General features: G+C 45.9%; 2 protein-coding genes across 3 annotated transcripts in view; one reads left to right on the forward strand and one right to left on the reverse strand.

Annotated features, from left to right (window-relative positions):
• Positions 1 to 709: 709 nt before the first annotated feature.
• On the reverse strand, positions 710 to 20,112 carry slc25a15a (solute carrier family 25 member 15a). Of its 2 annotated transcripts, XM_064985419.1 has the most exons (9): positions 19,889 to 20,112; positions 19,704 to 19,788; positions 18,340 to 18,433; positions 13,376 to 13,487; positions 8,593 to 8,739; positions 7,502 to 7,642; positions 7,098 to 7,273; positions 4,445 to 4,603; positions 710 to 1,102 (listed from the first exon to the last, which is right to left on the reverse strand). In XM_064985419.1, the coding sequence occupies exons 3-9, from the start codon at positions 18,392 to 18,394 to the stop codon at positions 978 to 980; spliced, it is 915 nt and encodes a 304-aa protein (XP_064841491.1). In that variant the 5' UTR covers positions 18,395 to 18,433; positions 19,704 to 19,788; positions 19,889 to 20,112; the 3' UTR covers positions 710 to 977. The 2 variants fall into 2 exon arrangements, with proteins under 2 accessions (XP_064841491.1, XP_064841490.1); XM_064985418.1 differs by lacking the exon at positions 19,704 to 19,788 and having other exon boundaries at positions 19,889 to 20,111.
• A 1,571-nt stretch (positions 20,113 to 21,683) lies between these two features.
• The window catches only part of LOC135553244 (forkhead box protein O1-A-like), a 158,439-nt gene continuing 157,622 nt past the window's right edge, over positions 21,684 to 22,500 (forward strand). The window contains 1 exon segment of the mRNA XM_064985420.1: positions 21,684 to 22,500. This exon segment is cut by the window's right edge and continues 168 nt beyond it. Within this exon segment, the coding sequence (XP_064841492.1) occupies positions 22,069 to 22,500 (432 nt within the window). The 5' untranslated portion in view covers positions 21,684 to 22,068.

Consider the following 22,500-nt stretch of genomic DNA (forward strand, 5'->3'; position numbering starts at 1 on the left):
ACAGTAGATTCACACTACCTTCACAGTAGATTCACAGTACCTTCACAGTAGATTCACAGTACCTTCACAGTAGATTCACACTACCTTCACAGTAGATTCACAGTAGATTCACAGTAGATTCACACTACCTTCACAGTAGATTCACACTACCTTCACAGTAGATTCACACTACCTTCACAGTAGATTCACACTACCTTCACAGTAGATTCACAGTACCTTCACAGTAGATTCACAGTACCTTCACAGTAGATTCACAGTAGATTCACACTACCTTCACAGTAGATTCACAGTACATTCACAGTAGATTCACAGTAGATTCACACTACCTTCACAGTACCTTCACACTACCTTCACAGTAGATTCACAGTAGATTCACACTACCTTCACAGTAGATTCACACTACCTTCACAGTAGATTCACAGTAGATTCACAGTACCTTCACAGTAGATTCACAGTAGATTCACAGTAGATTCACAGTAGATTCACACTACCTTCACAGTAGATTCACAGTAGATTCACAGTACCTTCACAGTAGATTCACAGTAGATTCACACTACCTTCACAGTAGATTCACAGTAGATAGGTGTCCCATAGAATAACTGTAAAAAGCACAAGCTGCCACACACCCGAAAACCTGTTTAGTAGAAGTGCTGACTAAGTGTGAGTAAACTGTATGAAAAGAGAGAAATATCACACTGTATATGGTAGGTTAGGATTAGCCATTCAACATAGTGTGTGACTTTATTTAAAGTGTTTACAGAACACCAAGGGCTCTACATTCTCAAATAACTGTGACCTGCTCAACAAATGTCAGTATTATCCTTGTATATTCAATAGCTACAACAACAACAAAAGGCATATTTTATACCCCAAAAAAATTCATTCAGACTTTAAAAATAATGTTTCAACATAATGTTCCATTTTGGGATGCCAACCAAAGTGCAGGCATTGGTGGAAGAAACAGAGGGATCAGCCAATCAGACGTCTCCAAACTTCTGCATCATCGCCTTACGACTGAGCTCATAGGCCAAGAAGAGAGCTCCGTTGGCAGGGAAGGTTCTGATCATGGTGGGGGCGAGGCCTGAGTAGAGAGGAGCCACTCCTGTAGGAAGAACAGAAATGTAGAGGAAGACAGGTTCTGTTTATAATTTTATTTTCATTTGCTCACATCATATATAGACTTATTTTTCTACTGTGTTATTGACTGTATGTTTGTTTTACTCCATGTGTAACTCTGTGTCGTTGTATGTGTCGAACTGCTTTGCTTTATCTTGGCCAGGTCGCAATTGTAAAGAACTTGTTCTCAACTTGCCTACCTGATTAAATAAAGGTGTTCTCAACTTGCCTACCTGGTTAAATAAAGGTGTTCTCAACTAGCCTACCTGGTTAAATAAAGGTGTTCTCAACTAGCCTACCTGGTTAAATAAAGGTGTTCTCAACAAGCCTACCTGGTTAAATAAAGGTGTTCTCAACTTGCCTACCTGGTTAAATAAAGGTGTTCTCAACAAGCCTACCTGGTTAAATAAAGGTGTTCTCAACTTGCCTACCTGGTTAAATAAAGGTGTTCTCAACTGGCCTACCTGGTTAAATAAAGGTGTTCTCAACTAGCCTACCTGGTTAAATAAAGGTGTTCTCAACAAGCCTACCTGGTTAAATAAAGGTGTTCTCAACAAGCCTACCTGGTTAAATAAAGGTGTTCTCAACTTGCCTACCTGGTTAAATAAAGGTGTTCTCAACAAGCCTACCTGGTTAAATAAAGGTGTTCTCAACTTGCCTACCTGGTTAAATAAAGGTGTTCTCAACAAGCCTACCTGGTTAAATAAAGGTGTTCTCAACTTGCCTACCTGGTTAAATAAAGGTGTTCTCAACTTGCCTACCTGGTTAAATAAAGGTGTTCTCAACTAGCCTACCTGGTTAAATAAAGGTGTTCTCAACTTGCCTACCTGGTTAAATAAAGGTGTTCTCAACTTGCCTACCTGGTTAAATAAAGGTGTTCTCAACTTGCCTACCTGGTTAAATAAAGGTGTTCTCAACTTGCCTACCTGGTTAAATAAAGGTGTTCTCAACTAGCCTACCTGGTTAAATAAAGGTGTTCTCAACAAGCCTACCTGGTTAAATAAATGTGTTCTCAACTTGCCTACCTGGTTAAATAAAGGTGTTCTCAACAAGCCTACCTGGTTAAATAAAGGTGTTCTCAACTTGCCTACCTGGTTAAATAAAGGTGTTCTCAACTGGCCTACCTGGTTAAATAAAGGTGTTCTCAACTAGCCTACCTGGTTAAATAAAGGTGTTCTCAACAAGCCTACCTGGTTAAATAAAGGTGTTCTCAACAAGCCTACCTGGTTAAATAAAGGTGTTCTCAACTTGCCTACCTGGTTAAATAAAGGTGTTCTCAACAAGCCTACCTGGTTAAATAAAGGTGTTCTCAACTTGCCTACCTGGTTAAATAAAGGTGTTCTCAACAAGCCTACCTGGTTAAATAAAGGTGTTCTCAACTTGCCTACCTGGTTAAATAAAGGTGTTCTCAACTTGCCTACCTGGTTAAATAAAGGTGTTCTCAACTTGCCTACCTGGTTAAATAAAGGTGTTCTCAACTAGCCTACCTGGTTAAATAAAGGTGTTCTCAACTTGCCTACCTGGTTAAATAAAGGTGTTCTCAACTTGCCTACCTGGTTAAATAAAGGTGTTCTCAACTAGCCTACCTGGTTAAATAAAGGTGTTCTCAACTAGCCTACCTGGTTAAATAAAGGTGTTCTCAACAAGCCTACCTGGTTAAATAAAGGTGTTCTCAACTTGCCTACCTGGTTAAATAAAGGTGTTCTCAACAAGCCTACCTGGTTAAATAAAGGTGTTCTCAACTTGCCTACCTGGTTAAATAAAGGTGTTCTCAACTGGCCTACCTGGTTAAATAAAGGTGTTCTCAACTAGCCTACCTGGTTAAATAAAGGTGTTCTCAACAAGCCTACCTGGTTAAATAAAGGTGTTCTCAACAAGCCTACCTGGTTAAATAAAGGTGTTCTCAACTTGCCTACCTGGTTAAATAAAGGTGTTCTCAACAAGCCTACCTGGTTAAATAAAGGTGTTCTCAACTTGCCTACCTGGTTAAATAAAGGTGTTCTCAACAAGCCTACCTGGTTAAATAAAGGTGTTCTCAACTTGCCTACCTGGTTAAATAAAGGTGTTCTCAACTTGCCTACCTGGTTAAATAAAGGTGTTCTCAACTAGCCTACCTGGTTAAATAAAGGTGTTCTCAACTTGCCTACCTGGTTAAATAAAGGTGTTCTCAACTTGCCTACCTGGTTAAATAAAGGTGTTCTCAACTTGCCTACCTGGTTAAATAAAGGTGTTCTCAACTAGCCTACCTGGTTAAATAAAGGTGTTCTCAACAAGCCTACCTGGTTAAATAAATGTGTTCCCAACTTGCCTACCTGGTTAAATAAAGGTGTTCTCAACAAGCCTACCTGGTTAAATAAAGGTGTTCTCAACTTGCCTACCTGGTTAAATAAAGGTGTTCTCAACTGGCCTACCTGGTTAAATAAAGGTGTTCTCAACTAGCCTACCTGGTTAAATAAAGGTGTTCTCAACAAGCCTACCTGGTTAAATAAAGGTGTTCTCAACAAGCCTACCTGGTTAAATAAAGGTGTTCTCAACTTGCCTACCTGGTTAAATAAAGGTGTTCTCAACAAGCCTACCTGGTTAAATAAAGGTGTTCTCAACTTGCCTACCTGGTTAAATAAAGGTGTTCTCAACAAGCCTACCTGGTTAAATAAAGGTGTTCTCAACTTGCCTACCTGGTTAAATAAAGGTGTTCTCAACTTGCCTACCTGGTTAAATAAAGGTGTTCTCAACTTGCCTACCTGGTTAAATAAAGGTGTTCTCAACTAGCCTACCTGGTTAAATAAAGGTGTTCTCAACTTGCCTACCTGGTTAAATAAAGGTGTTCTCAACTTGCCTACCTGGTTAAATAAAGAATAAATAAATAGAAATAATACTTAATTTCACTGAAAATATAAACTGTTGAACACAGTGAACCAATGGTTTAAAGCGCACTAGCAAAAATACTTGAAAGTACTACTTAAGTAGTTCTTTATCTGTACTTTACTATTTATATTTTTGACAACTTTTACTTCACTACATTCCTAATGAAAATCATGTACTTTTTCCTCCATACATTTAAAAAAGTAGATTTTTAAACAAAATACATGTAGACTTTTACTCACATAGTATTTCACTGGGTGACATTCACTTTTACTCGAGTCCTTTTCTATGAAGGTATCTTTACGTTTACTCAAGTATGATAATTGGGTACTTTCTCCACCACTGCAGTGAACTGGAAGAGATACTCCAGCTCACTGTGTACAGTATACCCATTTCCATTCACGTATATAGTAGCACTATAATTCAGCAATTATGCAGTATCTATTGTATCACTTTCTTCCCTCACCTTCAGTGCGTATGATCTCCATCAAGGTCTTGATGAAGCCTTGCTGTCTGCCTGCTAGGGAGTGGACCTGGATCCTGGACTTCACACAGTCTATGGGATAGACCACCAGCCACAGGCACGCTCCCCCAAACCCACCACTGAACATTAGAGGGACAACGCCTAGAGAGGAGAGGAGGGGGGACGAGAGGAGAGGAGAGGAGTGGGGAGAGAGGAGAGGTGAGGAGAGGGGAGGAGAGATGATGATAGGGGAGGAGAGATGATGAGAGGGGAGGAGAGATGATGAGAGGGGAGGAGAGATGATGAGAGGAGGAGAGGAGAGGGGGGAGGAGAGGGGAGGAGAGATGATGAGAGGAGAGGAGAGGGGAAGAGAGATGATGAGAGGAGAGGAGAGGGGAGGAGAGATGAGGAGGAGTGGAGGGGAGAGGGGAGGAGAGATGATGAGGAGAGAGGAGGAGAGGAAAGGAGGAGAGATGATGAGTGGAGAGGGTAGAGGAGGGGAGGAGAGGAAAGGGGATGAGAGGAGAGGGGAGAGAGGAGGAGAGGAGAGGGGAGGAGAGAGGAGGAGAGGGGAGGGGAGGAGAGAGGATGAGAGGGGAGGGGAGGAAAGGAGAGGAGACAAGAGGGGAGGGAGAGGAGAGAGAGGATAGGAGAGGGGAGGAGAGATTATGAGAAGAGAGGGGAGGAGAGATGATGAGAGATGATGAGAGGGGAGGTGAGATGATGAGAGGGGAGGAGAGGGGAGAGAGGAGGAGAGGGGAGGAGAGATGATGAGAGGGGAGGAGAGACAATGAGAGGAGAGGGGAGGAGACGGGAGGAGAGATGATGAGAGGGGAGGAGAGATGATGAGAGGGGAGGAGAGATGATGAGAGGAGAGGGGAGAGAGGAGGAGAGGAGAGGGGGGAGAGATGATGAGAGTTGATGAGAGGAGAGGGGAGGAGAGATGATGAGAGGAGAGGAGAGGGGAGGAGAGATGAGAGGAGAGATGAGGAGGAGAGGAGGGGAGAGGGGAGGAGAGGGGAGGAGAGAGGAGGAGAGATGATGAGATGAGAGGGGAGGAGAGATGATGAGAGGAGAGGGGAGAGAGGAGAGAGGATGAGAGATGATGAGAAGAGAGGGGAGACGAGAGGATAGATGATGTGAGGAGAGGGGAGAGAGGAGGAGAGGAAAGGGGAGAGGAGAAAAGAGGAGAGGGAAGGAGAGATGATGAGGGGAGAGGGGAGGAGAGATGATGAGAGGAGAGGGGAGGAGAGATGATGAGGGGAGAGGGGAGAGATGATGAAAGGAGAAAGGAGAGGGGAGAGATGATGAAAGGAGAGGGTAGGAGAGATGATGAAAGGAGAGGGGAGAGGAGGAGAGGAGAGGGGAGGAGAGGGGAGGAGAGATGATGAGGAGAGAGGAGGAGAGATGATGAGATGAGAGGGGAGGAGAGATGATGAGAGAGGGGAGGAGAGATGATGAGAGGAGAGGGGAGAGAGTAGAGAGGATGAGAGGGGAGGAGAGATCATGAGAAGAGAGGGGAGACGAGAGGAGAGATGATGTGAGGAGAGGGGAGAGAGGAGGAGAGGAAAGGGGAGAGGAGAAAAGAGGAGAGGGAAGGGGAGATGATGAGGGGAGAGTGGAGGAGAGATGGTGAGAGGAGAGGGGAGGAGAGATGATGAGGGGAGAGGGGAGAGGGGACAGATGATGAAAGGAGAGGGTAGGAGAGATGATGAAAGGAGAGGGGAGAGGAGGAGAGGAGAGGGGAGGAGAGAAGAGGGGAAGAGACAGGATGAGAGGAGAGGGGAGTGGGGAGGAGAGGGGAGGAGAGAGGAGGAGAGGGGAGAGGAGGAGAGGAGAGAAGAGGGGAAGAGAGAGAATGAGGAGAGGGGAGTGGGGAGGAGAGGGGAGGAGAGAGGAGGAGGGGGAGGAGAGGAGAGGGGAGGAGAGAAGAGGGGAAGAGAGAGGATGAGGAGAGGGGAGTGGGGAGGAGAGGGGAGGAGAAGAGCCATTTGGAACACAGTAATTACTCAAATAGTTGCATTGCAAAACTTGAATGAATACATAGCTTCTGAATGAAAAACAGCTTCTATCTCAAGGCCATCAGGCTGTTAAACAGCCACCACTAACATTGAGTGGCTGCTGCCAACACACTGACTCAACTCCAGCCACTTTAATAATGGGAATTGATGGGAAATGATGTAAAATATATCACTAGCCACTTTAAACAATGCTACCTAATATAATGTTTACATACCCTACATTATTCATCTCATATGTATACGTATATACTGTACTCTATATCATCTACTGCATCTTTATGTAATACATGTATCACTAGCCACTTTAACTATGCCACTTTGTTTACATACTCATCTCACATGTATATACTGTACTCGATACCATCTACTGTATCTTGCCTATGCTGCTCTGTACCATCACTCATTCATATATCTTTATGTACATATTCTTTATCCCTTTACACTTGTGTGTATTAGACAGTAGTTTTGGAATTGTTAGTTAGATTACTTGTTGGTTATTACTGCATTGTCGGAACTAGAAGCACAAGCATTTCGCTACACTCGCATTAACATCTGCTAACCATGTGTATGTGACAAATAAAATGTGATTTGATTTGATTTAGATACAACAGGTGTTCATGATTTCACCATCATACCTATGCCATCCTTCTCGGTGTTCAGATGCTGAGCAAATGTCGTGCGACAGAGCTCGTAGGCTCCGAAGAAGCAGAAATACCCGGGCACCTCCCTGACGATGGTGGTCGTCAAACCCTGGTAGAACCCAAGAGGACCGTTCTTCCTCAACACAGTCCGAACCACGGACCACACCGAACTGGACCCAGGGAGACACAACACAGATATCGGAGGTGTGTATCCCACTGCCTTGCAGGTGTCTTACCGGAGGCCTCCATCTCATGCATCAAAGGTATTTATAAAGCCCGTTTTGTATCTGCAGATGGTACAAAGTGCTATATAGAACGCCAGGCTTAAACCCCCCCCCCCCACCCAAACAGCAAGCAATGCAGATGTAGAAGCACGGTGTTATAGCACCTCCTCTTACCTCTTCTGCCCTGCGGGTATCTTACCGGAGGCCTCCATCTCATGCATGGCCTGCAGACGACACTTGACCAGCTCTGTGGGACAGAGAGCCAGGGAGGAGAAGACGGAGGCAAGGGAGCCTGAACACGCCTTCTGGAGGTCACTAAGGAGAGGACCAGGGACCGGTGGTGAGGAATGAAGGAGGAGAACCATAGCAGAGGGAACATCTTTTTGCAGTAAATTGGCAAAGAACACAAAATCCTAACCTCTGGTTACTGTTACACAGCTGATATTTAAAGGTCATGTGAAAGACTTGGAAAGATCATTGTTGAATTACATGCATATACAATTATCTGCTTGTACAGAATTACAATCATGTAAGATCTAGTATTATACACAATACACACTTTATAAGACCCTGAAGAAAGACCCTGTTGAAAGACCCTGTAGAAAGACCCTGTAGAAAGACCCGAAGAAAGACCCTGTTGAAAGACCCTGAAGAAAGACCTGTAGAAATACCCTGTTGAAAGACCCTGTTGAAAGACCCTGTAGAAAGACCCTGTAGAAAGACCCTGTTGAAAGACCCTGTAGAAAGACCCTGTTGAAAGACCCCGGAGAAAGACCCTGAAGAAAGACCCCGTTGAAAGACCCTGAAGAAACACTCTGTAGAAAGACCCTGTAGAAAGACCCTGTAGAAAGACCATGAAGAAAGACCCCGTTGAAAGACCCTGTTGAAAGACCCTGAAGAAAGACCCTGTTGAAAGACCCCGTTGAAAGACCCTGAAGAAAGACCCTGTAGAAAGACCCTGTAGAAAGACCCTGTAGATAGACCATGAAGAAAGACCCCGTAGAAAGACCCTATTGAAAGACCCTGTTGAAATACCCTGTGGAAAGACCCTGAAGAAAGACCCTGAAGAAAGACCCTGTAGAAAGACCCTGTAGAAAGACCCTGTAGAAATACCCTGTAGAAAGACCCTGTAGAAATACCCTGTAGAAAGACCCTGAAGAAAGACCCTGAAGAAAGACCCTGTAGAAAGACCCTGTAGAAAGACCCTGTAGAAAGACCCTAACAATGCAAAAGCTTGTCTTTGTGGTCCTATATTTCAGTCTAACCTGAGTTCTACGGCTCGGTCCATCCCAGTGATTCGCCGCAGCACGTCCTGACAGAAACCATAGCTCATGAAAAGGACAGCGTTCTCTGCGATGTTGGCTATGAGGGCTGGGGTGGCTCCCTGGTACAGCCCTCTCACACCCATCTGTCTACAGACCCACCATTGACAGGAAACACAGGTATTCCGATTTAGAAACTCTTGGAGGATAATGGAAGTTGGAAAACTTGGAAAAATACATTTTTTATTACTTTAACCAGATCGTTATGTTGTGTTAGCCTCCATCAAGATAAACTATATATACAGCAGTATGTGGACACCTCTTCAAATTAGATGATTTGGCTATTTCAGTCACACCTGTTGCTGATAGGTGTATAAAAATCAAGTACACAGCCATGCAATCTCCATAGATAAACTCTGGCAGTAGAATGGCTCATACTGAAGAGATCAGTGACTTTCAACGTGGCACCGTTATAGGATACCACCTTTCCAACAAGTCAGTTTGTCAAATTTCTGCCCTGCTAGAGCTGCCCCCAGGTCAACTGTAAGTGCTGTTATTATGAAGTGGAAACGTCTAGGAGCAACAACGGCTCAGCCACAAAGTGGTAGGCCACACGAGTTCACAGAACGGGACCGCTGAGTGCTGAAGCGCGTAAAAATCATCTGTCCTTAGTTGCAACACTCACTACCGAGTTCCACACTGCCTCTAGAAGCAACGTCAGCACAATAACTGTTTGTCGGGAGCTTCATGAAATGGGTTTCCATGGCCGAGCCGCCGCACACAAGCCTGAGATCACCATGAGCAATGCCGAGCGTCGGCTGGAGGGGTGTAAAGCTCGCCTCCATTGGACTCTGGAGCTGTGGAAACATGTTGTTTGGAGTGATGAATCAGCCTTCACCATCTGGCAGTTGGACGAATCTGGGTTTGGCGGATGCCAGGAGAACGCTACCTGCCCCAATGCATAGTGCCGACTGTAATGTTTGGTGGAGAAGGAATAATGGTCTGGGTCTGTGGTCCGGGTTAGGCTCCTTAGTTCCAGTGAAGGGAAATCTTAATGCTACAGCATACAATAACATTCTAGACGATTCTGTGCTTCCAACAGTTTGGGGAAGGCCCTTCATCTTTCAGCATGACAATGCCCCCGTGCACAAAGTGATGTCCGTACAGAAATGCTTTGTTGAGATCGGTGTGGAAGAACTTGACTGGCCTGCACATAGCCCTGACCTCAACCTCATCGAACACCTTTGGGATGAATTGGAATGCAGACTGCGAGCCAGGCCGACTCACCCAACATCAGTGTTCCCAACCTCACTAATGCTCTTGTGGCTGAATGGAAGCAAATCCCCGCAGCAATGTTCCAACATCTAGTGGAAATCCTTCTCAGAAGAGTAAAGGCTATTATAGCAGCTAATGGGGGATCAACTCCATATTAATGTCCGTGATTTTGGAATGAGATGTTGGACGAGCAGGTGACCACATACTTTTGGTCATGTAGTGTATGTACAGTATATACAGTACCAGTCAAAAGTTTGGACACACAAGCTGTCATCAAGGCAAAGGGTGTCTACTTTGAAGAAATATATTTAGATTTGTTTAACACTTTTTTTGGTTACTACATGATTCCCATATGTGTTATTTCATAGTTTTGATGATTTCACTATTATTCTACAATGTAGAAAATAGTAAAAAAATAAAGAAAAAACCCTGGAATGAGCAGGTGTGTCCAAACGTTTGACTGGTACTGTATTTATATAAAAGTTAAATACACAGGATTCAGGAATACTACTACTGTAAATACACAGGATTCAGGAATATTACTACTGTAAATACACAGGATTCCGGAATACTACTACTGTAAATACACAGGATTCAGGAATATTACTACTGTAAATACACAGGATTCAGGAATACTACTACTGTAAATACACAGGATTCCGGAATACTACTACTGTAAATACACAGGATTCCGGAATACTACTACTGTAAATACACAGGATTCAGTAATAATACTACTGTAAATACACAGGATTCCGGAATACTACTACTGTAAATACACAGGATTCCGGAATACTACTACTGTAAATACACAGGATTCAGGAATACTACTACTGTAAATACACAGGATTCAGGAATACTACTACTGTAAATACACAGGATTCAGGAATAATTCTACTGTAAATACACAGGATTCAGGAATAATACTACTGTAAATACACAGGATTCAGGAATAATACTACTGTAAATACACAGGATTCAGGAATACTACTACTGTAAATACACAGGATTCAGGAATACTACTACTGTAAATACACAGGATTCAGGAATAATACTACTGTAAATACACAGGATTCAGGAATACTACTACTGTAAATACACAGGATTCAGGAATACTACTACTGTAAATACACAGGATTCAGTAATAATACTACTACTGTAAATACACAGGATTCAGGAATACTACTACTGTAAATACACAGGATTCAGGAATAATACTACTGTAAATACACAGGATTCAGGAATACTACTACTGTAAATACACAGGATTCCGGAATACTACTACTGTAAATACACAGGATTCCGGAATAATACTACTGTAAATACACAGGATTCAGGAATACTACTACTGTAAATACACAGGATTCCGGAATAATACTACTGTAAATACACAGGATTCAGGAATACTACTACTGTAAATACACAGGATTCAGGAATACTACTACTGTAAATACACAGGATTCCGGAATACTACTACTGTAAATACACAGGATTCCGGAATAATACTACTGTAAATACACAGGATTCAGGAATACTACTACTGTAAATACACAGGATTCCGGAATAATACTACTGTAAATACACAGGATTCAGGAATACTACTACTGTAAATACACAGGATTCCGGAATACTACTACTGTAAATACACAGGATTCAGGAATACTACTACTGTAAATACACAGGATTCCGGAATACTACTACTGTAAATACACAGGATTCCGGAATACTACTACTGTAAATACACAGGATTCAGGAATACTACTACTGTAAATACACAGGATTCAGGAATACTACTACTGTAAATACACAGGATTCGGAATACTACTACTGTAAATACACAGGATTCCGGAATACTACTACTGTAAATACACAGGATTCAGGAATACTACTACTGTAAATACACAGGATTCAGGAATAATACTACTGTAAATACACAGGATTCCGGAATACTACTACTGTAAATACACAGGATTCAGGAATAATACTACTGTAAATACACAGGATTCAGGAATAATACTACTGTAAATACACATGATTCAGGAATAATACTACTGTAAATACACAGGATTCAGGAATACTACTACTGTAAATACACAGGATTCAGGAATACTACTACTGTAAATACACAGGATTCAGGAATACTACTACTGTAAATACACAGGATTCAGGAATACTACTACTGTAAATACACAGGATTCAGGAATACTACTACTGTAAATACACAGGATTCCGGAATACTACTACTGTAAATACACAGGATTCAGGAATACTACTACTGTAAATACACAGGATTCAGGAATACTACTACTGTAAATACACAGGATTCCGGAATACTACTACTGTAAATACACAGGATTCCGGAATACTACTACTGTAAATACACAGGATTCCGGAATACTACTACTGTAAATACACAGGATTCCGGAATACTACTACTGTAAATACACAGGATTCAGGAATACTACTACTGTAAATACACAGGATTTAGGAATACTACTACTGTAAATACACATGATTCAGGAATAATACTACTGTAAATACACAGGATTCCGGAATACTACTACTGTAAATACACAGGATTCCGGAATACTACTACTGTAAATACACAGGATTCAGGAATAATACTACTGTAAATACACAGGATTCAGTAATACTACTACTGTAAATACACAGGATTCAGGAATACTACTACTGTAAATACACAGGATTCAGGAATAATACTACTGTAAATACACAGGATTCAGGAATACTACTACTGTAAATACACAGGATTCAGGAATACTACTACTGTAAATACACAGGATTCAGGAATAATACTACTGTAAATACACAGGATTCAGGAATACTACTACTGTAAATACACAGGATTCAGGAATACTACTACTGTAAATACACAGGATTCAGGAATACTACTACTGTAAATACACAGGATTCAGGAATACTACTACTGTAAATACACAGGATTCAGTAATACTACTACTGTAAATACACAGGATTCCGGAATACTACTACTGTAAATACACAGGATTCAGGAATACTACTACTGTAAATACACAGGATTCAGGAATACTACTACTGTAAATACACAGGATTCCGGAATACTACTACTGTAAATACACAGGATTCAGGAATACTACTACTGTAAATACACAGGATTCAGGAATACTGCTACTGTAAATACACAGGATTCCGGAATACTACTACTGTAAATACACAGGATTCCGGAATACTACTACTGTAAATACACAGGATTCCGGAATACTACTACTGTAAATACACAGGATTCCGGAATACTACTACTGTAAATACACAGGATTCAGGAATACTACTACTGTAAATACACAGGATTCAGGAATAATACTACTGTAAATACACAGGATTCAGGAATACTACTACTGTAAATACACAGGATTCAGGAATACTACTACTGTAATTACACAGGATTCAGGAATACTACTACTGTAAATACACAGGATTCAGGAATAATACTACTGTAAAGGCATGTGTTTACCTGTAGGTGGCCATGAAGCAGTGGAGGAAGCCTCGGTACATGGAAGGGAAGGTCTGCATCTTCACCTTGGCTGTGTCGAACGGCTGGCCACTGAACACACAGGCTGTCCCACCTAAGGGCAACATGGGCGGAGGGAGAAGATGGAGAGGAGACCGATGAGGAGGAGAGGAGGGAGAACATGGAGAGGAGACCGATGAGGAGGAGAGGAGGGAGAAGATGGAGAGGAGACCGATAAGGGGGCTGAGGAGGGAGAAGATGGAGAGAAGACCGATGAAGAGGAGAGGAGGGAGATAGAGAGGAGACCGATGAGGAGGAGGGAGAGGAGGAAGAAGATGGAGAGGAGACCGATGAGGAGGGAGAGGAGGGAGAAGATGGAGAGGAGACAGAGGAGGAGGGAGAGGAGGGAGAAGATGGAGCGGAGACCCGATGAGGAGGAAGAAGATGGAGAGGAGACCGATGAGGAGGGAGAGGAGGGAGAAGATGGAGAGGAGACAGAGGAGGAGGGAGAGGAGGGAGAAGATGGAGCGGAGACCCGATGAGGAGGAAGAAGATGGAGAGGAGACCCGATGAGGAGGAAGAAGATGGAGAGGAGACCCGATGAGGAGGAAGAAGATGGAGAGGAGACCCGATGAGGAGGAAGAAGATGGAGAGGAGACAGAGGAGGAGGGAGAGGAGGGAGAAGATGGAGAGGAGACCGATGAGGAGGAGAGGAGGGAGAAGATGGAGAGGAGACCGATGAGGAGGAGAGAAGGGAGAAGATGGAGAGGAGACCGATGAGGAGGAGAGGAGGGAGAAGATGGAGAGGAGACCGATGAGGAGGAGAGGAGGGAGATGGAGAGGAGACAGAGGAGGAGGGAGAGGAGGGAGAAGATGGAGCGGAGACCGATGAGGAGGAGAGGAGGGAGAAGATGGAGAGGAGACCGATGAGGAGGAGAGGAGGGAGAAGATGGAGAGGAGACCGATGAGGAGGAGAGGAGGGAGAAGATGGAGAGGAGACCGAGGAGGAGGAGAGGAGGAGAAGATGGAGAGGAGACCGATGAGGAGGAGAGAGGAGGGAGAAGATGGAGAGGAGACCGATGAGGAGGAGAGGAGGGAGAGGAGACCAATGAGGAGGAGCGGAGGGAGAAGATGGAGAGGAGAACGATGAGGAGGAGAGGAGGGAGATGGAGAGGAGACAGAGGAGGAGGGAGAGGAGGGAGAAGATGGAGAGGAGACCGATGAGGAGGGAGAGGAGGGAGAAGATGGAGAGGCGACCGATTAGGAGGAGAGGAGGGAGAAGATGGAGAGGAGACCGATGAGGAGGAGCGGAGGGAGAAGATGGAGAGGAGACCGAGGAGGGAGAAGATGGAGAGGAGACCGATGAGGAGGAGAGGAGGGAGAACATGGAGAGGAGGCAGAGGAGGAGGGAGAGGAGGGAGAAGATGGAGAGGAGACCGATGAGGAGGAGAGGAGGGAGAAGATGGAGAGGAGACCGATGAGGAGGAGAGGAGGGAGAAGATGGAGAGGAGACCGATGAGGAGGAGAGGAGGGAGAAGATGGAGAGGAGACCGATGAGGAGGAGAGGAGGGAGAGGAGACCGATGAGGAGGAGCAGAGGGAGAAGATGGAGAGGGTTTGAAACACAGCTACTGAGTGTGCTTTCCCCTAGGTACAGATTTCAGATCAGAGGAGGGGAGGAGGGAGATGAAGAGGAGGAGGGAGATGGAGAGGAGACCGAGGAGGAGGGAGAGGAGGGAGAAGATGGAGAGGAGACCGATGAGGAGGAGAGGAGGGAGAGGAGACCGATGAGGAGGAGCAGAGGGAGAAGATGGAGAGGGTTTGAAACACAGCAACTGAGTGTGGTTTCCCCTAGGTACAGATTTCAGATCAGAGGAGGGGAGGAGGGAGATGAAGAGGAGGAGGGAGATGGAGAGGAGACCGAGGAGGAGGGAGGGAGATGAAGAGGAGACAGAGGAGGAGGGAGATGGAGAGGAGACCGATGAGGAGGGAGATGGAGGGGAGAACGAGGAGGAGGAGGGAGGGAGATGGAGGGGAGACTGAGGAGGAGGGAGATGGAGAGGAGACATATGAGGAGGGAGATGGAGAGGAGACAGAGGAGGAGGGAGATGGAGAGGAGACCGAGGAGGAGGAGGGAGATGGAGATGGAGAGGAGACCGAGGAGGAGGGAGATGGAGGGGAGACATATGAGGAGGGAGATGGAGAGGAGACAGAGGAGGAGGGGAGAAGGAGGGCGATGGAGAGGAGACATTGGAGGAGGGGAGGAAGAGGAGAGGAGGAGGGAGATGAAGAGACATGGAGAGGAGACAGAGGAGGAGAGGAGGAGGAGGGACATGGAGAGGAGACAGATGAGGAGAGGAGGGAGATGGAGGAGACAGATGAGGAGGGGAGATGGAGGGGAGACCGAGGAGGAGGAGGGAGGGAGATGGAGGGGAGACTGAGGAGGAGGGAGATGGAGAGGAGACATATGAGGAGGGAGATGGAGAGGAGACAGAGGAGGAGGAGGGAGATGGAGAGGAGACAGAGGAGGGATATGAAGAGGAGACAGAGGAGGAGGAGGGAGATGGAGAGGAGACAGAGGAGGAGGAGGGAGATGGAGAGGAGACAGAGGAGGGATATGGAGAGGAGACAGAGGAGGAGGAGGGAGATGGAGAGGAGACAGAGGAGGGATATGGAGAGGAGACAGAGGAGGAGGAGGGAGATGGAGAGGAGACAGAGGAGGAGGAGGGAGATGGAGAGGAGACAGAGGAGGAGGAGGGATATGGAGAGGAGACAGAGGAGGAGGAGGGATATGGAGAGGAGACAGAGGAGGAGGAGGGATATGGAGAGGAGACAGAGGAGGAGGAGGGATATGGAGAGGAGACAGAGGAGGAGGAGGGAGATGGAGAGGAGACAGAGGAGGAGGAGGGATATGGAGAGGAGACAGAGGAGGAGGAGGGATATGGAGAGGAGACAGAGGAGGAGGAGGGAGATGGAGAGGAGACAGAGGAGGAGGAGGGAGATGGAGAGGAGACAGAGGAGGAGGAGGGAGATGGAGAGGAGACAGAGGAGGAGAAGAGACAGAGGAGGGATATGGAGAGGAGACAGAGGAGGAGGAGGGATATGGAGAGGAGACAGAGGAGGAGGAGGGATATGGAGAGGAGACAGAGGAGGAGGAGGGAGATGGAGAGGAGACAGAGGAGGAGGAGGGAGATGGAGAGGAGACAGAGGAGGGATATGGAGAGGAGACAGAGGAGGAGGAGGGATATGGAGAGGAGACAGAGGAGGAGGAGGGAGATGGAGAGGAGACAGAGGAGGAGACAGAGGAGGAGGAGGGATATGGAGAGGAGACAGAGGAGGAGGAGGGATATGGAGAGGAGACAGAGGAGGAGGAGGGAGATGGAGAGGAGACAGAGGAGGAGGGGGGATATGGAGAGGAGACAGAGGAGGAGGAGGGATATGGAGAGGAGAGAGGAGGAGGAGGGATATGGAGAGGAGACAGAGGAGGAGGAGGGAGATGGAGAGGAGACAGAGGAGGAGGAGGGAGATGGAGAGGAGACAGAGGAGGAGGAGGGATATGGAGAGGAGACAGAGGAGGAGGAGGGAGATGGAGAGGAGACAGAGGAGGAGGAGGGAGATGGAGAGGAGACAGAGGAGGAGGAGGGATATGGAGAGGAGACAGAGGAGGAGGAGGGATATGGAGAGGAGACAGAGGAGGAGGAGGGATATGGAGAGGAGACAGAGGAGGAGGAGGGAGATGGAGAGGAGACAGAGGAGGAGGAGGGAGATGGAGAGGAGACAGAGGAGGAGGAGGGATATGGAGAGGAGACAGAGGAGGAGGAGGGATATGGAGAGGAGACAGAGGAGGAGGAGGGAGATGGAGAGGAGACAGAGGAGGAGGAGGGAGATGGAGAGGAGACAGAGGAGGAGGAGGGATATGGAGAGGAGACAGAGGAGGAGGAGGGAGATGGAGAGGAGACAGAGGAGGAGGAGGGATATGGAGAGGAGACAGAGGAGGAGGAGGGATATGGAGAGGAGACAGAGGAGGAGGAGGGAGATGGAGAGGAGACAGAGGAGGAGGAGGGATATGGAGAGGAGACAGAGGAGGAGGAGGGATATGGAGAGGAGACAGAGGAGGAGGAGGGATATGGAGAGGAGACAGAGGAGGAGGAGGGATATGGAGAGGAGACAGAGGAGGAGGAGGGAGATGGAGAGGAGACAGAGGAGGAGGAGGGATATGGAGAGGAGACAGAGGAGGAGGAGGGATATGGAGAGGAGACAGAGGAGGAGGAGGGATATGGAGAGGAGACAGAGGAGGAGGAGGGATATGGAGAGGAGACAGAGGAGGAGGAGGGAGATGGAGAGGAGACAGAGGAGGAGGAGGGATATGGAGAGGAGACAGAGGTGCCACACATTGTTGCCAGCGTGCCACACATTGTTAGGGGGGGTCCTTATTGTTGCCAGCCTGCCAAACATTGTTAGAGGGGATCCTTATTGTTGCCAGCGTGCCACACATTGTTAGGGGGGATCCTTATTGTTGCCAGCGTGCCAAACATTGTTAGAGGGGATCCTTATTGTTGCCAGCGTGCCACACATTGTTAGGGGGGATCCTTATTGTTGCCAGCGTGCCACACATTGTTAGAGGGGATCCTTATTGTTGCCAGCGTGCCACACATTGTTAGGGGGGATCCTTATTGTTGCCAGCGTGCCACACATTGTTAGAGGGGATCCTTATTGTTGCCAGCGTGCCACACATTGTTAGGGGGGATCCTTATTGTTGCCAGCGTGCCACACATTGTTAGGGGGATCCTTATTGTTGCCAGCGTGCCACACATTGTTAGAGGGGATCCTTATTGTTGCCAGCTTCTTCCACCAAGAGCCCTATAAACCCTGGTCTAAAATAGTGCACTACCCTACGGAACCTGGCTAAAAGTAGTGCACTAGAGGGAAGTGGGTGCAAGTTGGGAGGTAATCTAGATGTAGACCTACCTATCGCTCCAGCTGAGAGGTCTATGATGGCCTGGACCACTGGATGAGGTGCCATGATGATGATGATGATGATGATGATGCTAACCCTTCACCACTGGTTATAGAAGGACACACCACTCACATTAAACATTCACAGGCTGTTATCGAAGAACAAAACCACCCACAGTAAACATTCACAGGTTGCTATCGAAGAACAAAACCACTCACAGTGAACATTCACAGGCTGTTATTGAAGAACAAAACCACTCAGATAACACAAGGATGGGGGGGTAACACAGGGATGGGGGGGGGGGGGGTAACACAGGGATGGGGGGGGGTAACACAGGGATGGGGGGTAACACAGGGATGGGGGGGTAACACAGGGATGGGGGGTAACACAGGGACAGGGGGGTAACACAGGGATGGGGGTAACACAGGGACAGGGGGTAACACAGGGACAGGGGGGTAACACAGGGACAGGGGGTACAACAGGGATGGGGGTGTGGGGTAACACAGGGATGGGGGTAACACAGGGATGGGGGTAACACAGGGACAGGGGGTAACACAGGGATGGGGGGTAACACAGGGACAGGGGGTAACACAGGGACAGGGGGGTAACACAGGGATGGGGGTAACACAGGGATGGGGGTAACACAGGGATGGGGGGTAACACAGGGACAGGGGGGTAACACAGGGATGGGGGTAACACAGGGACAGGGGGTAACACAGGGACAGGGGGTAACACAGGGATGGGGGGTAACACAGGGATGGGGGGTAACACAGGGACAGGGGGGTAACACAGGGATGGGGGGTACACAGGGATGGGGGGGTAACACAGGGACAGGGGGGTAACACAGGGATGGGGGGTAACACAGGGACAGGGGGTAAATGGTTACATGTAATCTGATACCTTTTTATTTTTAGTGTAATCAGATTACAGATACTTTATAAATAGTAGATGATTACTTCTTTGATTACTTTTTAAAAATCAGAAAGGATGTTTTTCGAGAAAAAAAAATACATTATGACACTTTTCATTTACATTCAATTCACCAATGGGAAAAAAAAAATGTTTTTAAAAGGTCTAAGTTTAAGTTTGTTCCGCCTGAGCAAGTCTGACCACGAGTCAGAGATCACCATGGTGACGTGCCAAATGTTGTTTACTTCTACGTTTCTTAAACGGAAAATAATCCAAAAGTAACAGAAGGTAATCTGATTACGTTACTGAGTTTGGGCAAACCAAAAGTTACGTAACTAATTAATATTTTGGAAAGGTAACTAATAACCGTAACGGATTGCATTTAGAAAGTAATTTACCAAACCCTGTCCATATCATAGCCATATATGTTAATCACAGTCTGAGTATTGTTTGAATCGAGGCTTACCAATAGCAATGGAAGTAGCCGCGACAGTCTGTTTCTGCTTTGTCAGTGTTGTCTGTGTAACATTGCTGTAGTTACAATAGACTGTCTACACCCAGATTAAAGCGGAAGACAATTTGTCACATACCGTTCACGATTGCATCATGAAATATACAATTATTCGTGTCCAGAATGACATGCATTATTACCGGGAAAATCCTGAAATATGTCACTTGACATGAGAGTTGGATATGATGGTTGACTGAAGTTAAATCCACATTCCTTCACAGACGCGCTTCGCCAAATCCACTCAGGCTGAATTCCGTCAGAAAATCGCGGAGGTTCCTTGCCAGCGTCGAAACAGTTAACGCTCCTTCACGTCTTCTTCCTGGTTTAGTTATTTGGTCACGAACGAGTCTTCACCTGCGTTGGAACGCTGTCGCCCATGTAGTGCGCAAAGGCGCTCTAATGTGCACTGACTGGCGCATGGCCCAGGAATACATTTTAAACTTTTACATCTGTCATCAGAAACCTTTGTGATTGTGAAAGAAGTGCGAGACGTTCGGCTATAATGAAACATATTACTGTCTGTGTACCTGATTTGTACGGGAATTAAGCCTACATTGACACAAGCTCCTGAGTGGCGTAGCGGTCTGAGTGGAACTGCATCTCAGTGCTTGAGGCGTCACTACAGACTCTGGTTCGATTCCAGGCTGTATCACAACCGGCCGTGATTGGGGGTCCCATAGGCCAGCGAACAATTGGCCCAGTGCAGTCCGGGTTATGGTTTGGCCGGGGTATACGGTCATGTTAATTTAACTGACTTGCCTAGTTAAATAAAGATACATTAAAAATAAAACTGTGGTAGTACCTGCAAATGGCCAAAAGATGTTAGCACAGGCAAAGATTCGGCCTGGAGTGTGGGCTGTTTTCGCTGGTTGACAGTGTTGTCCAATGAGTGTATGTTGTCAAGAGTTGGATTGGAGCAGCCTCAGGGGCAGATCCCCTGGCAGAGTCCTCTATATAACCCTCACCATGACAACCTAGTACTTTTCATACCGAAGCCCTAACTAAATCATCCAGGTTCAAATTGTACACTTACAAAATCTCAAAGTAACTTCTGTTCTTCCTCATTCTCCTCCTCGTCATCATTATAATCCTCCATTATGATAACAATTTAATATTTTCATATCAGTTCCTCTGACTTCCATTGGATAACTAATAAAGCATTTTGAAGAAAACTGATTTGGTGGCTACTCGGCATCGGTAGAAAACGAGCATGTTTAGACTTCAGTAGTGGATGATGCGTTGATTACTGAAGACTGTATAATATATCATCATTAACGGTCTTGTTCTGAGGTTTACAGTCATTTTCCACGATCCCATATAGCGCTTAATAATCACATCGACGCGAAAACCTTTTGAGTAGTTTAGCGTTGTTCTATTAGAACGCCCTCAGATCAGCGCTATTTCATACATTTTTATTAGGCTATTTGCAAATAGAAATGTATAATTTAATTGGGGGAAATTAAAGTACTATATTCATTTTTATAAGTATTATAGCAATTTCAGCCTCTTTTTTTTGTGATGATTTCTAAAAGTTAACAAATCTGGGTTCTCCTCTCATCCTGTCCCGCTATGCAACTTACAATAACAACACCACGACTGACAGAAAAAACCTCCCCCTTCATTTTATAACTCATCCTTTTCACAGTAGGTTACGTTGTAAAAAGGTGAAGTCTCTCTCTCTCTTTTACATCTCTCTCTCTCCAACAAAACAAACCGATTAAGTTTCCTAGCCAACCGTTTCACAAAGCGTACCCGTTTTAATATTTTCAGAGAAAGAGATGTTTACCAGCTATATAAGAATGAAAACATAGTGCTGTTTCTGGGTTTTCAAGTAGCTGTCATTGGCCTATTTAGTTGTCAGTCAAATGTGGGTGGTATTATTTGACAAACAGCTCCGGTAACACGGCTGTGGGGCTGCAGACTGACATTCAACAGGCAAGAGTAAACGGAACTGCTGCACTCAACAATAACTGCGACTGGATTGTATAAAAACAAACGTTCACCAAGCTGTTTTTTTGTTGTTGTTGTTCTATTCTAACTTTTCTATACTATTCGTCAACAATCAGAATATCTACATTTTTTTGTTTGTTGTCATCGTCGACTTAGATGTAGTTGCTGTCTCCGCCTTGATTTGTGACTTTATATCAATGTAGTGTTGTCGGACGGACCGATATTTTTTGTTCAGGTGGTCGACCACTACCCCCTTTTCGGTTGTTTACTTTCTGGTTGACTCTGGTTGACTTCACATCACCCGCTGTGTATGAGTAACTTTGTCTTTACTAATTCTATGTGACATTTTGACGCTATTCTAGCTACTACTATGGCCGAGGCAGCCCAACAACCACAACAGGTTGAGATCGACCCGGATTTCGAGCCTCTTTCCCGGCCCCGCTCCTGCACATGGCCCCTGCCACGTCCGGAGTTCATCACCCCGGGCGACTCCAACACCTCCTCTCCCGCCCCTTCTGTCAAACAAGAACCCAGCAGCAACTCCGACTTCATCTCCAGCCTCAGTTTATTAGAAGAGACTGAAGATTACCCCGAAGAGGATCAGAAACCCACCATCCTCTGCAATGATTTCCAATGTCAGGAAAACTGCATCCACGACCACCAACAGCATCAGCAGCAGCAGCACCCGGGGAACAGCCCCCAACTCCCGCAGCAACAGGTGCTTCTGCTCTCCTCTCCGGCCGGGTCTGCATCTTCAGTAGCGGCTGCGGCCGCTGCAGCTGCCCAGAGGAAAAGCAGTTCA

The sequence above is a fragment of the Oncorhynchus masou genome, chromosome 13 (genome assembly GCF_036934945.1).
Source record: "Oncorhynchus masou masou isolate Uvic2021 chromosome 13, UVic_Omas_1.1, whole genome shotgun sequence".
NCBI lineage: Eukaryota > Metazoa > Chordata > Actinopteri > Salmoniformes > Salmonidae > Oncorhynchus > Oncorhynchus masou.

Bases quoted from the DNA above. Each gene is read 5' to 3' on its own strand.
- slc25a15a (XM_064985419.1), bottom strand. From the start codon at position 18,394: ATGGCACCTCATCCAGTGGTCCAGGCCATCATAGACCTCTCAGCTGGA. The intron at 7,643-8,592 runs GTTAGACTGAAA...TCCTCTCCTTAG, and splicing joins GACCGAGCCGTAGAACTCAG to TGACCTCCAGAAGGCGTGTT. The intron at 7,274-7,501 runs GTAAGAGGAGGT...CCCTGGGTCCAG, and splicing joins ATACCCGCAGGGCAGAAGAG to TTCGGTGTGGTCCGTGGTTC.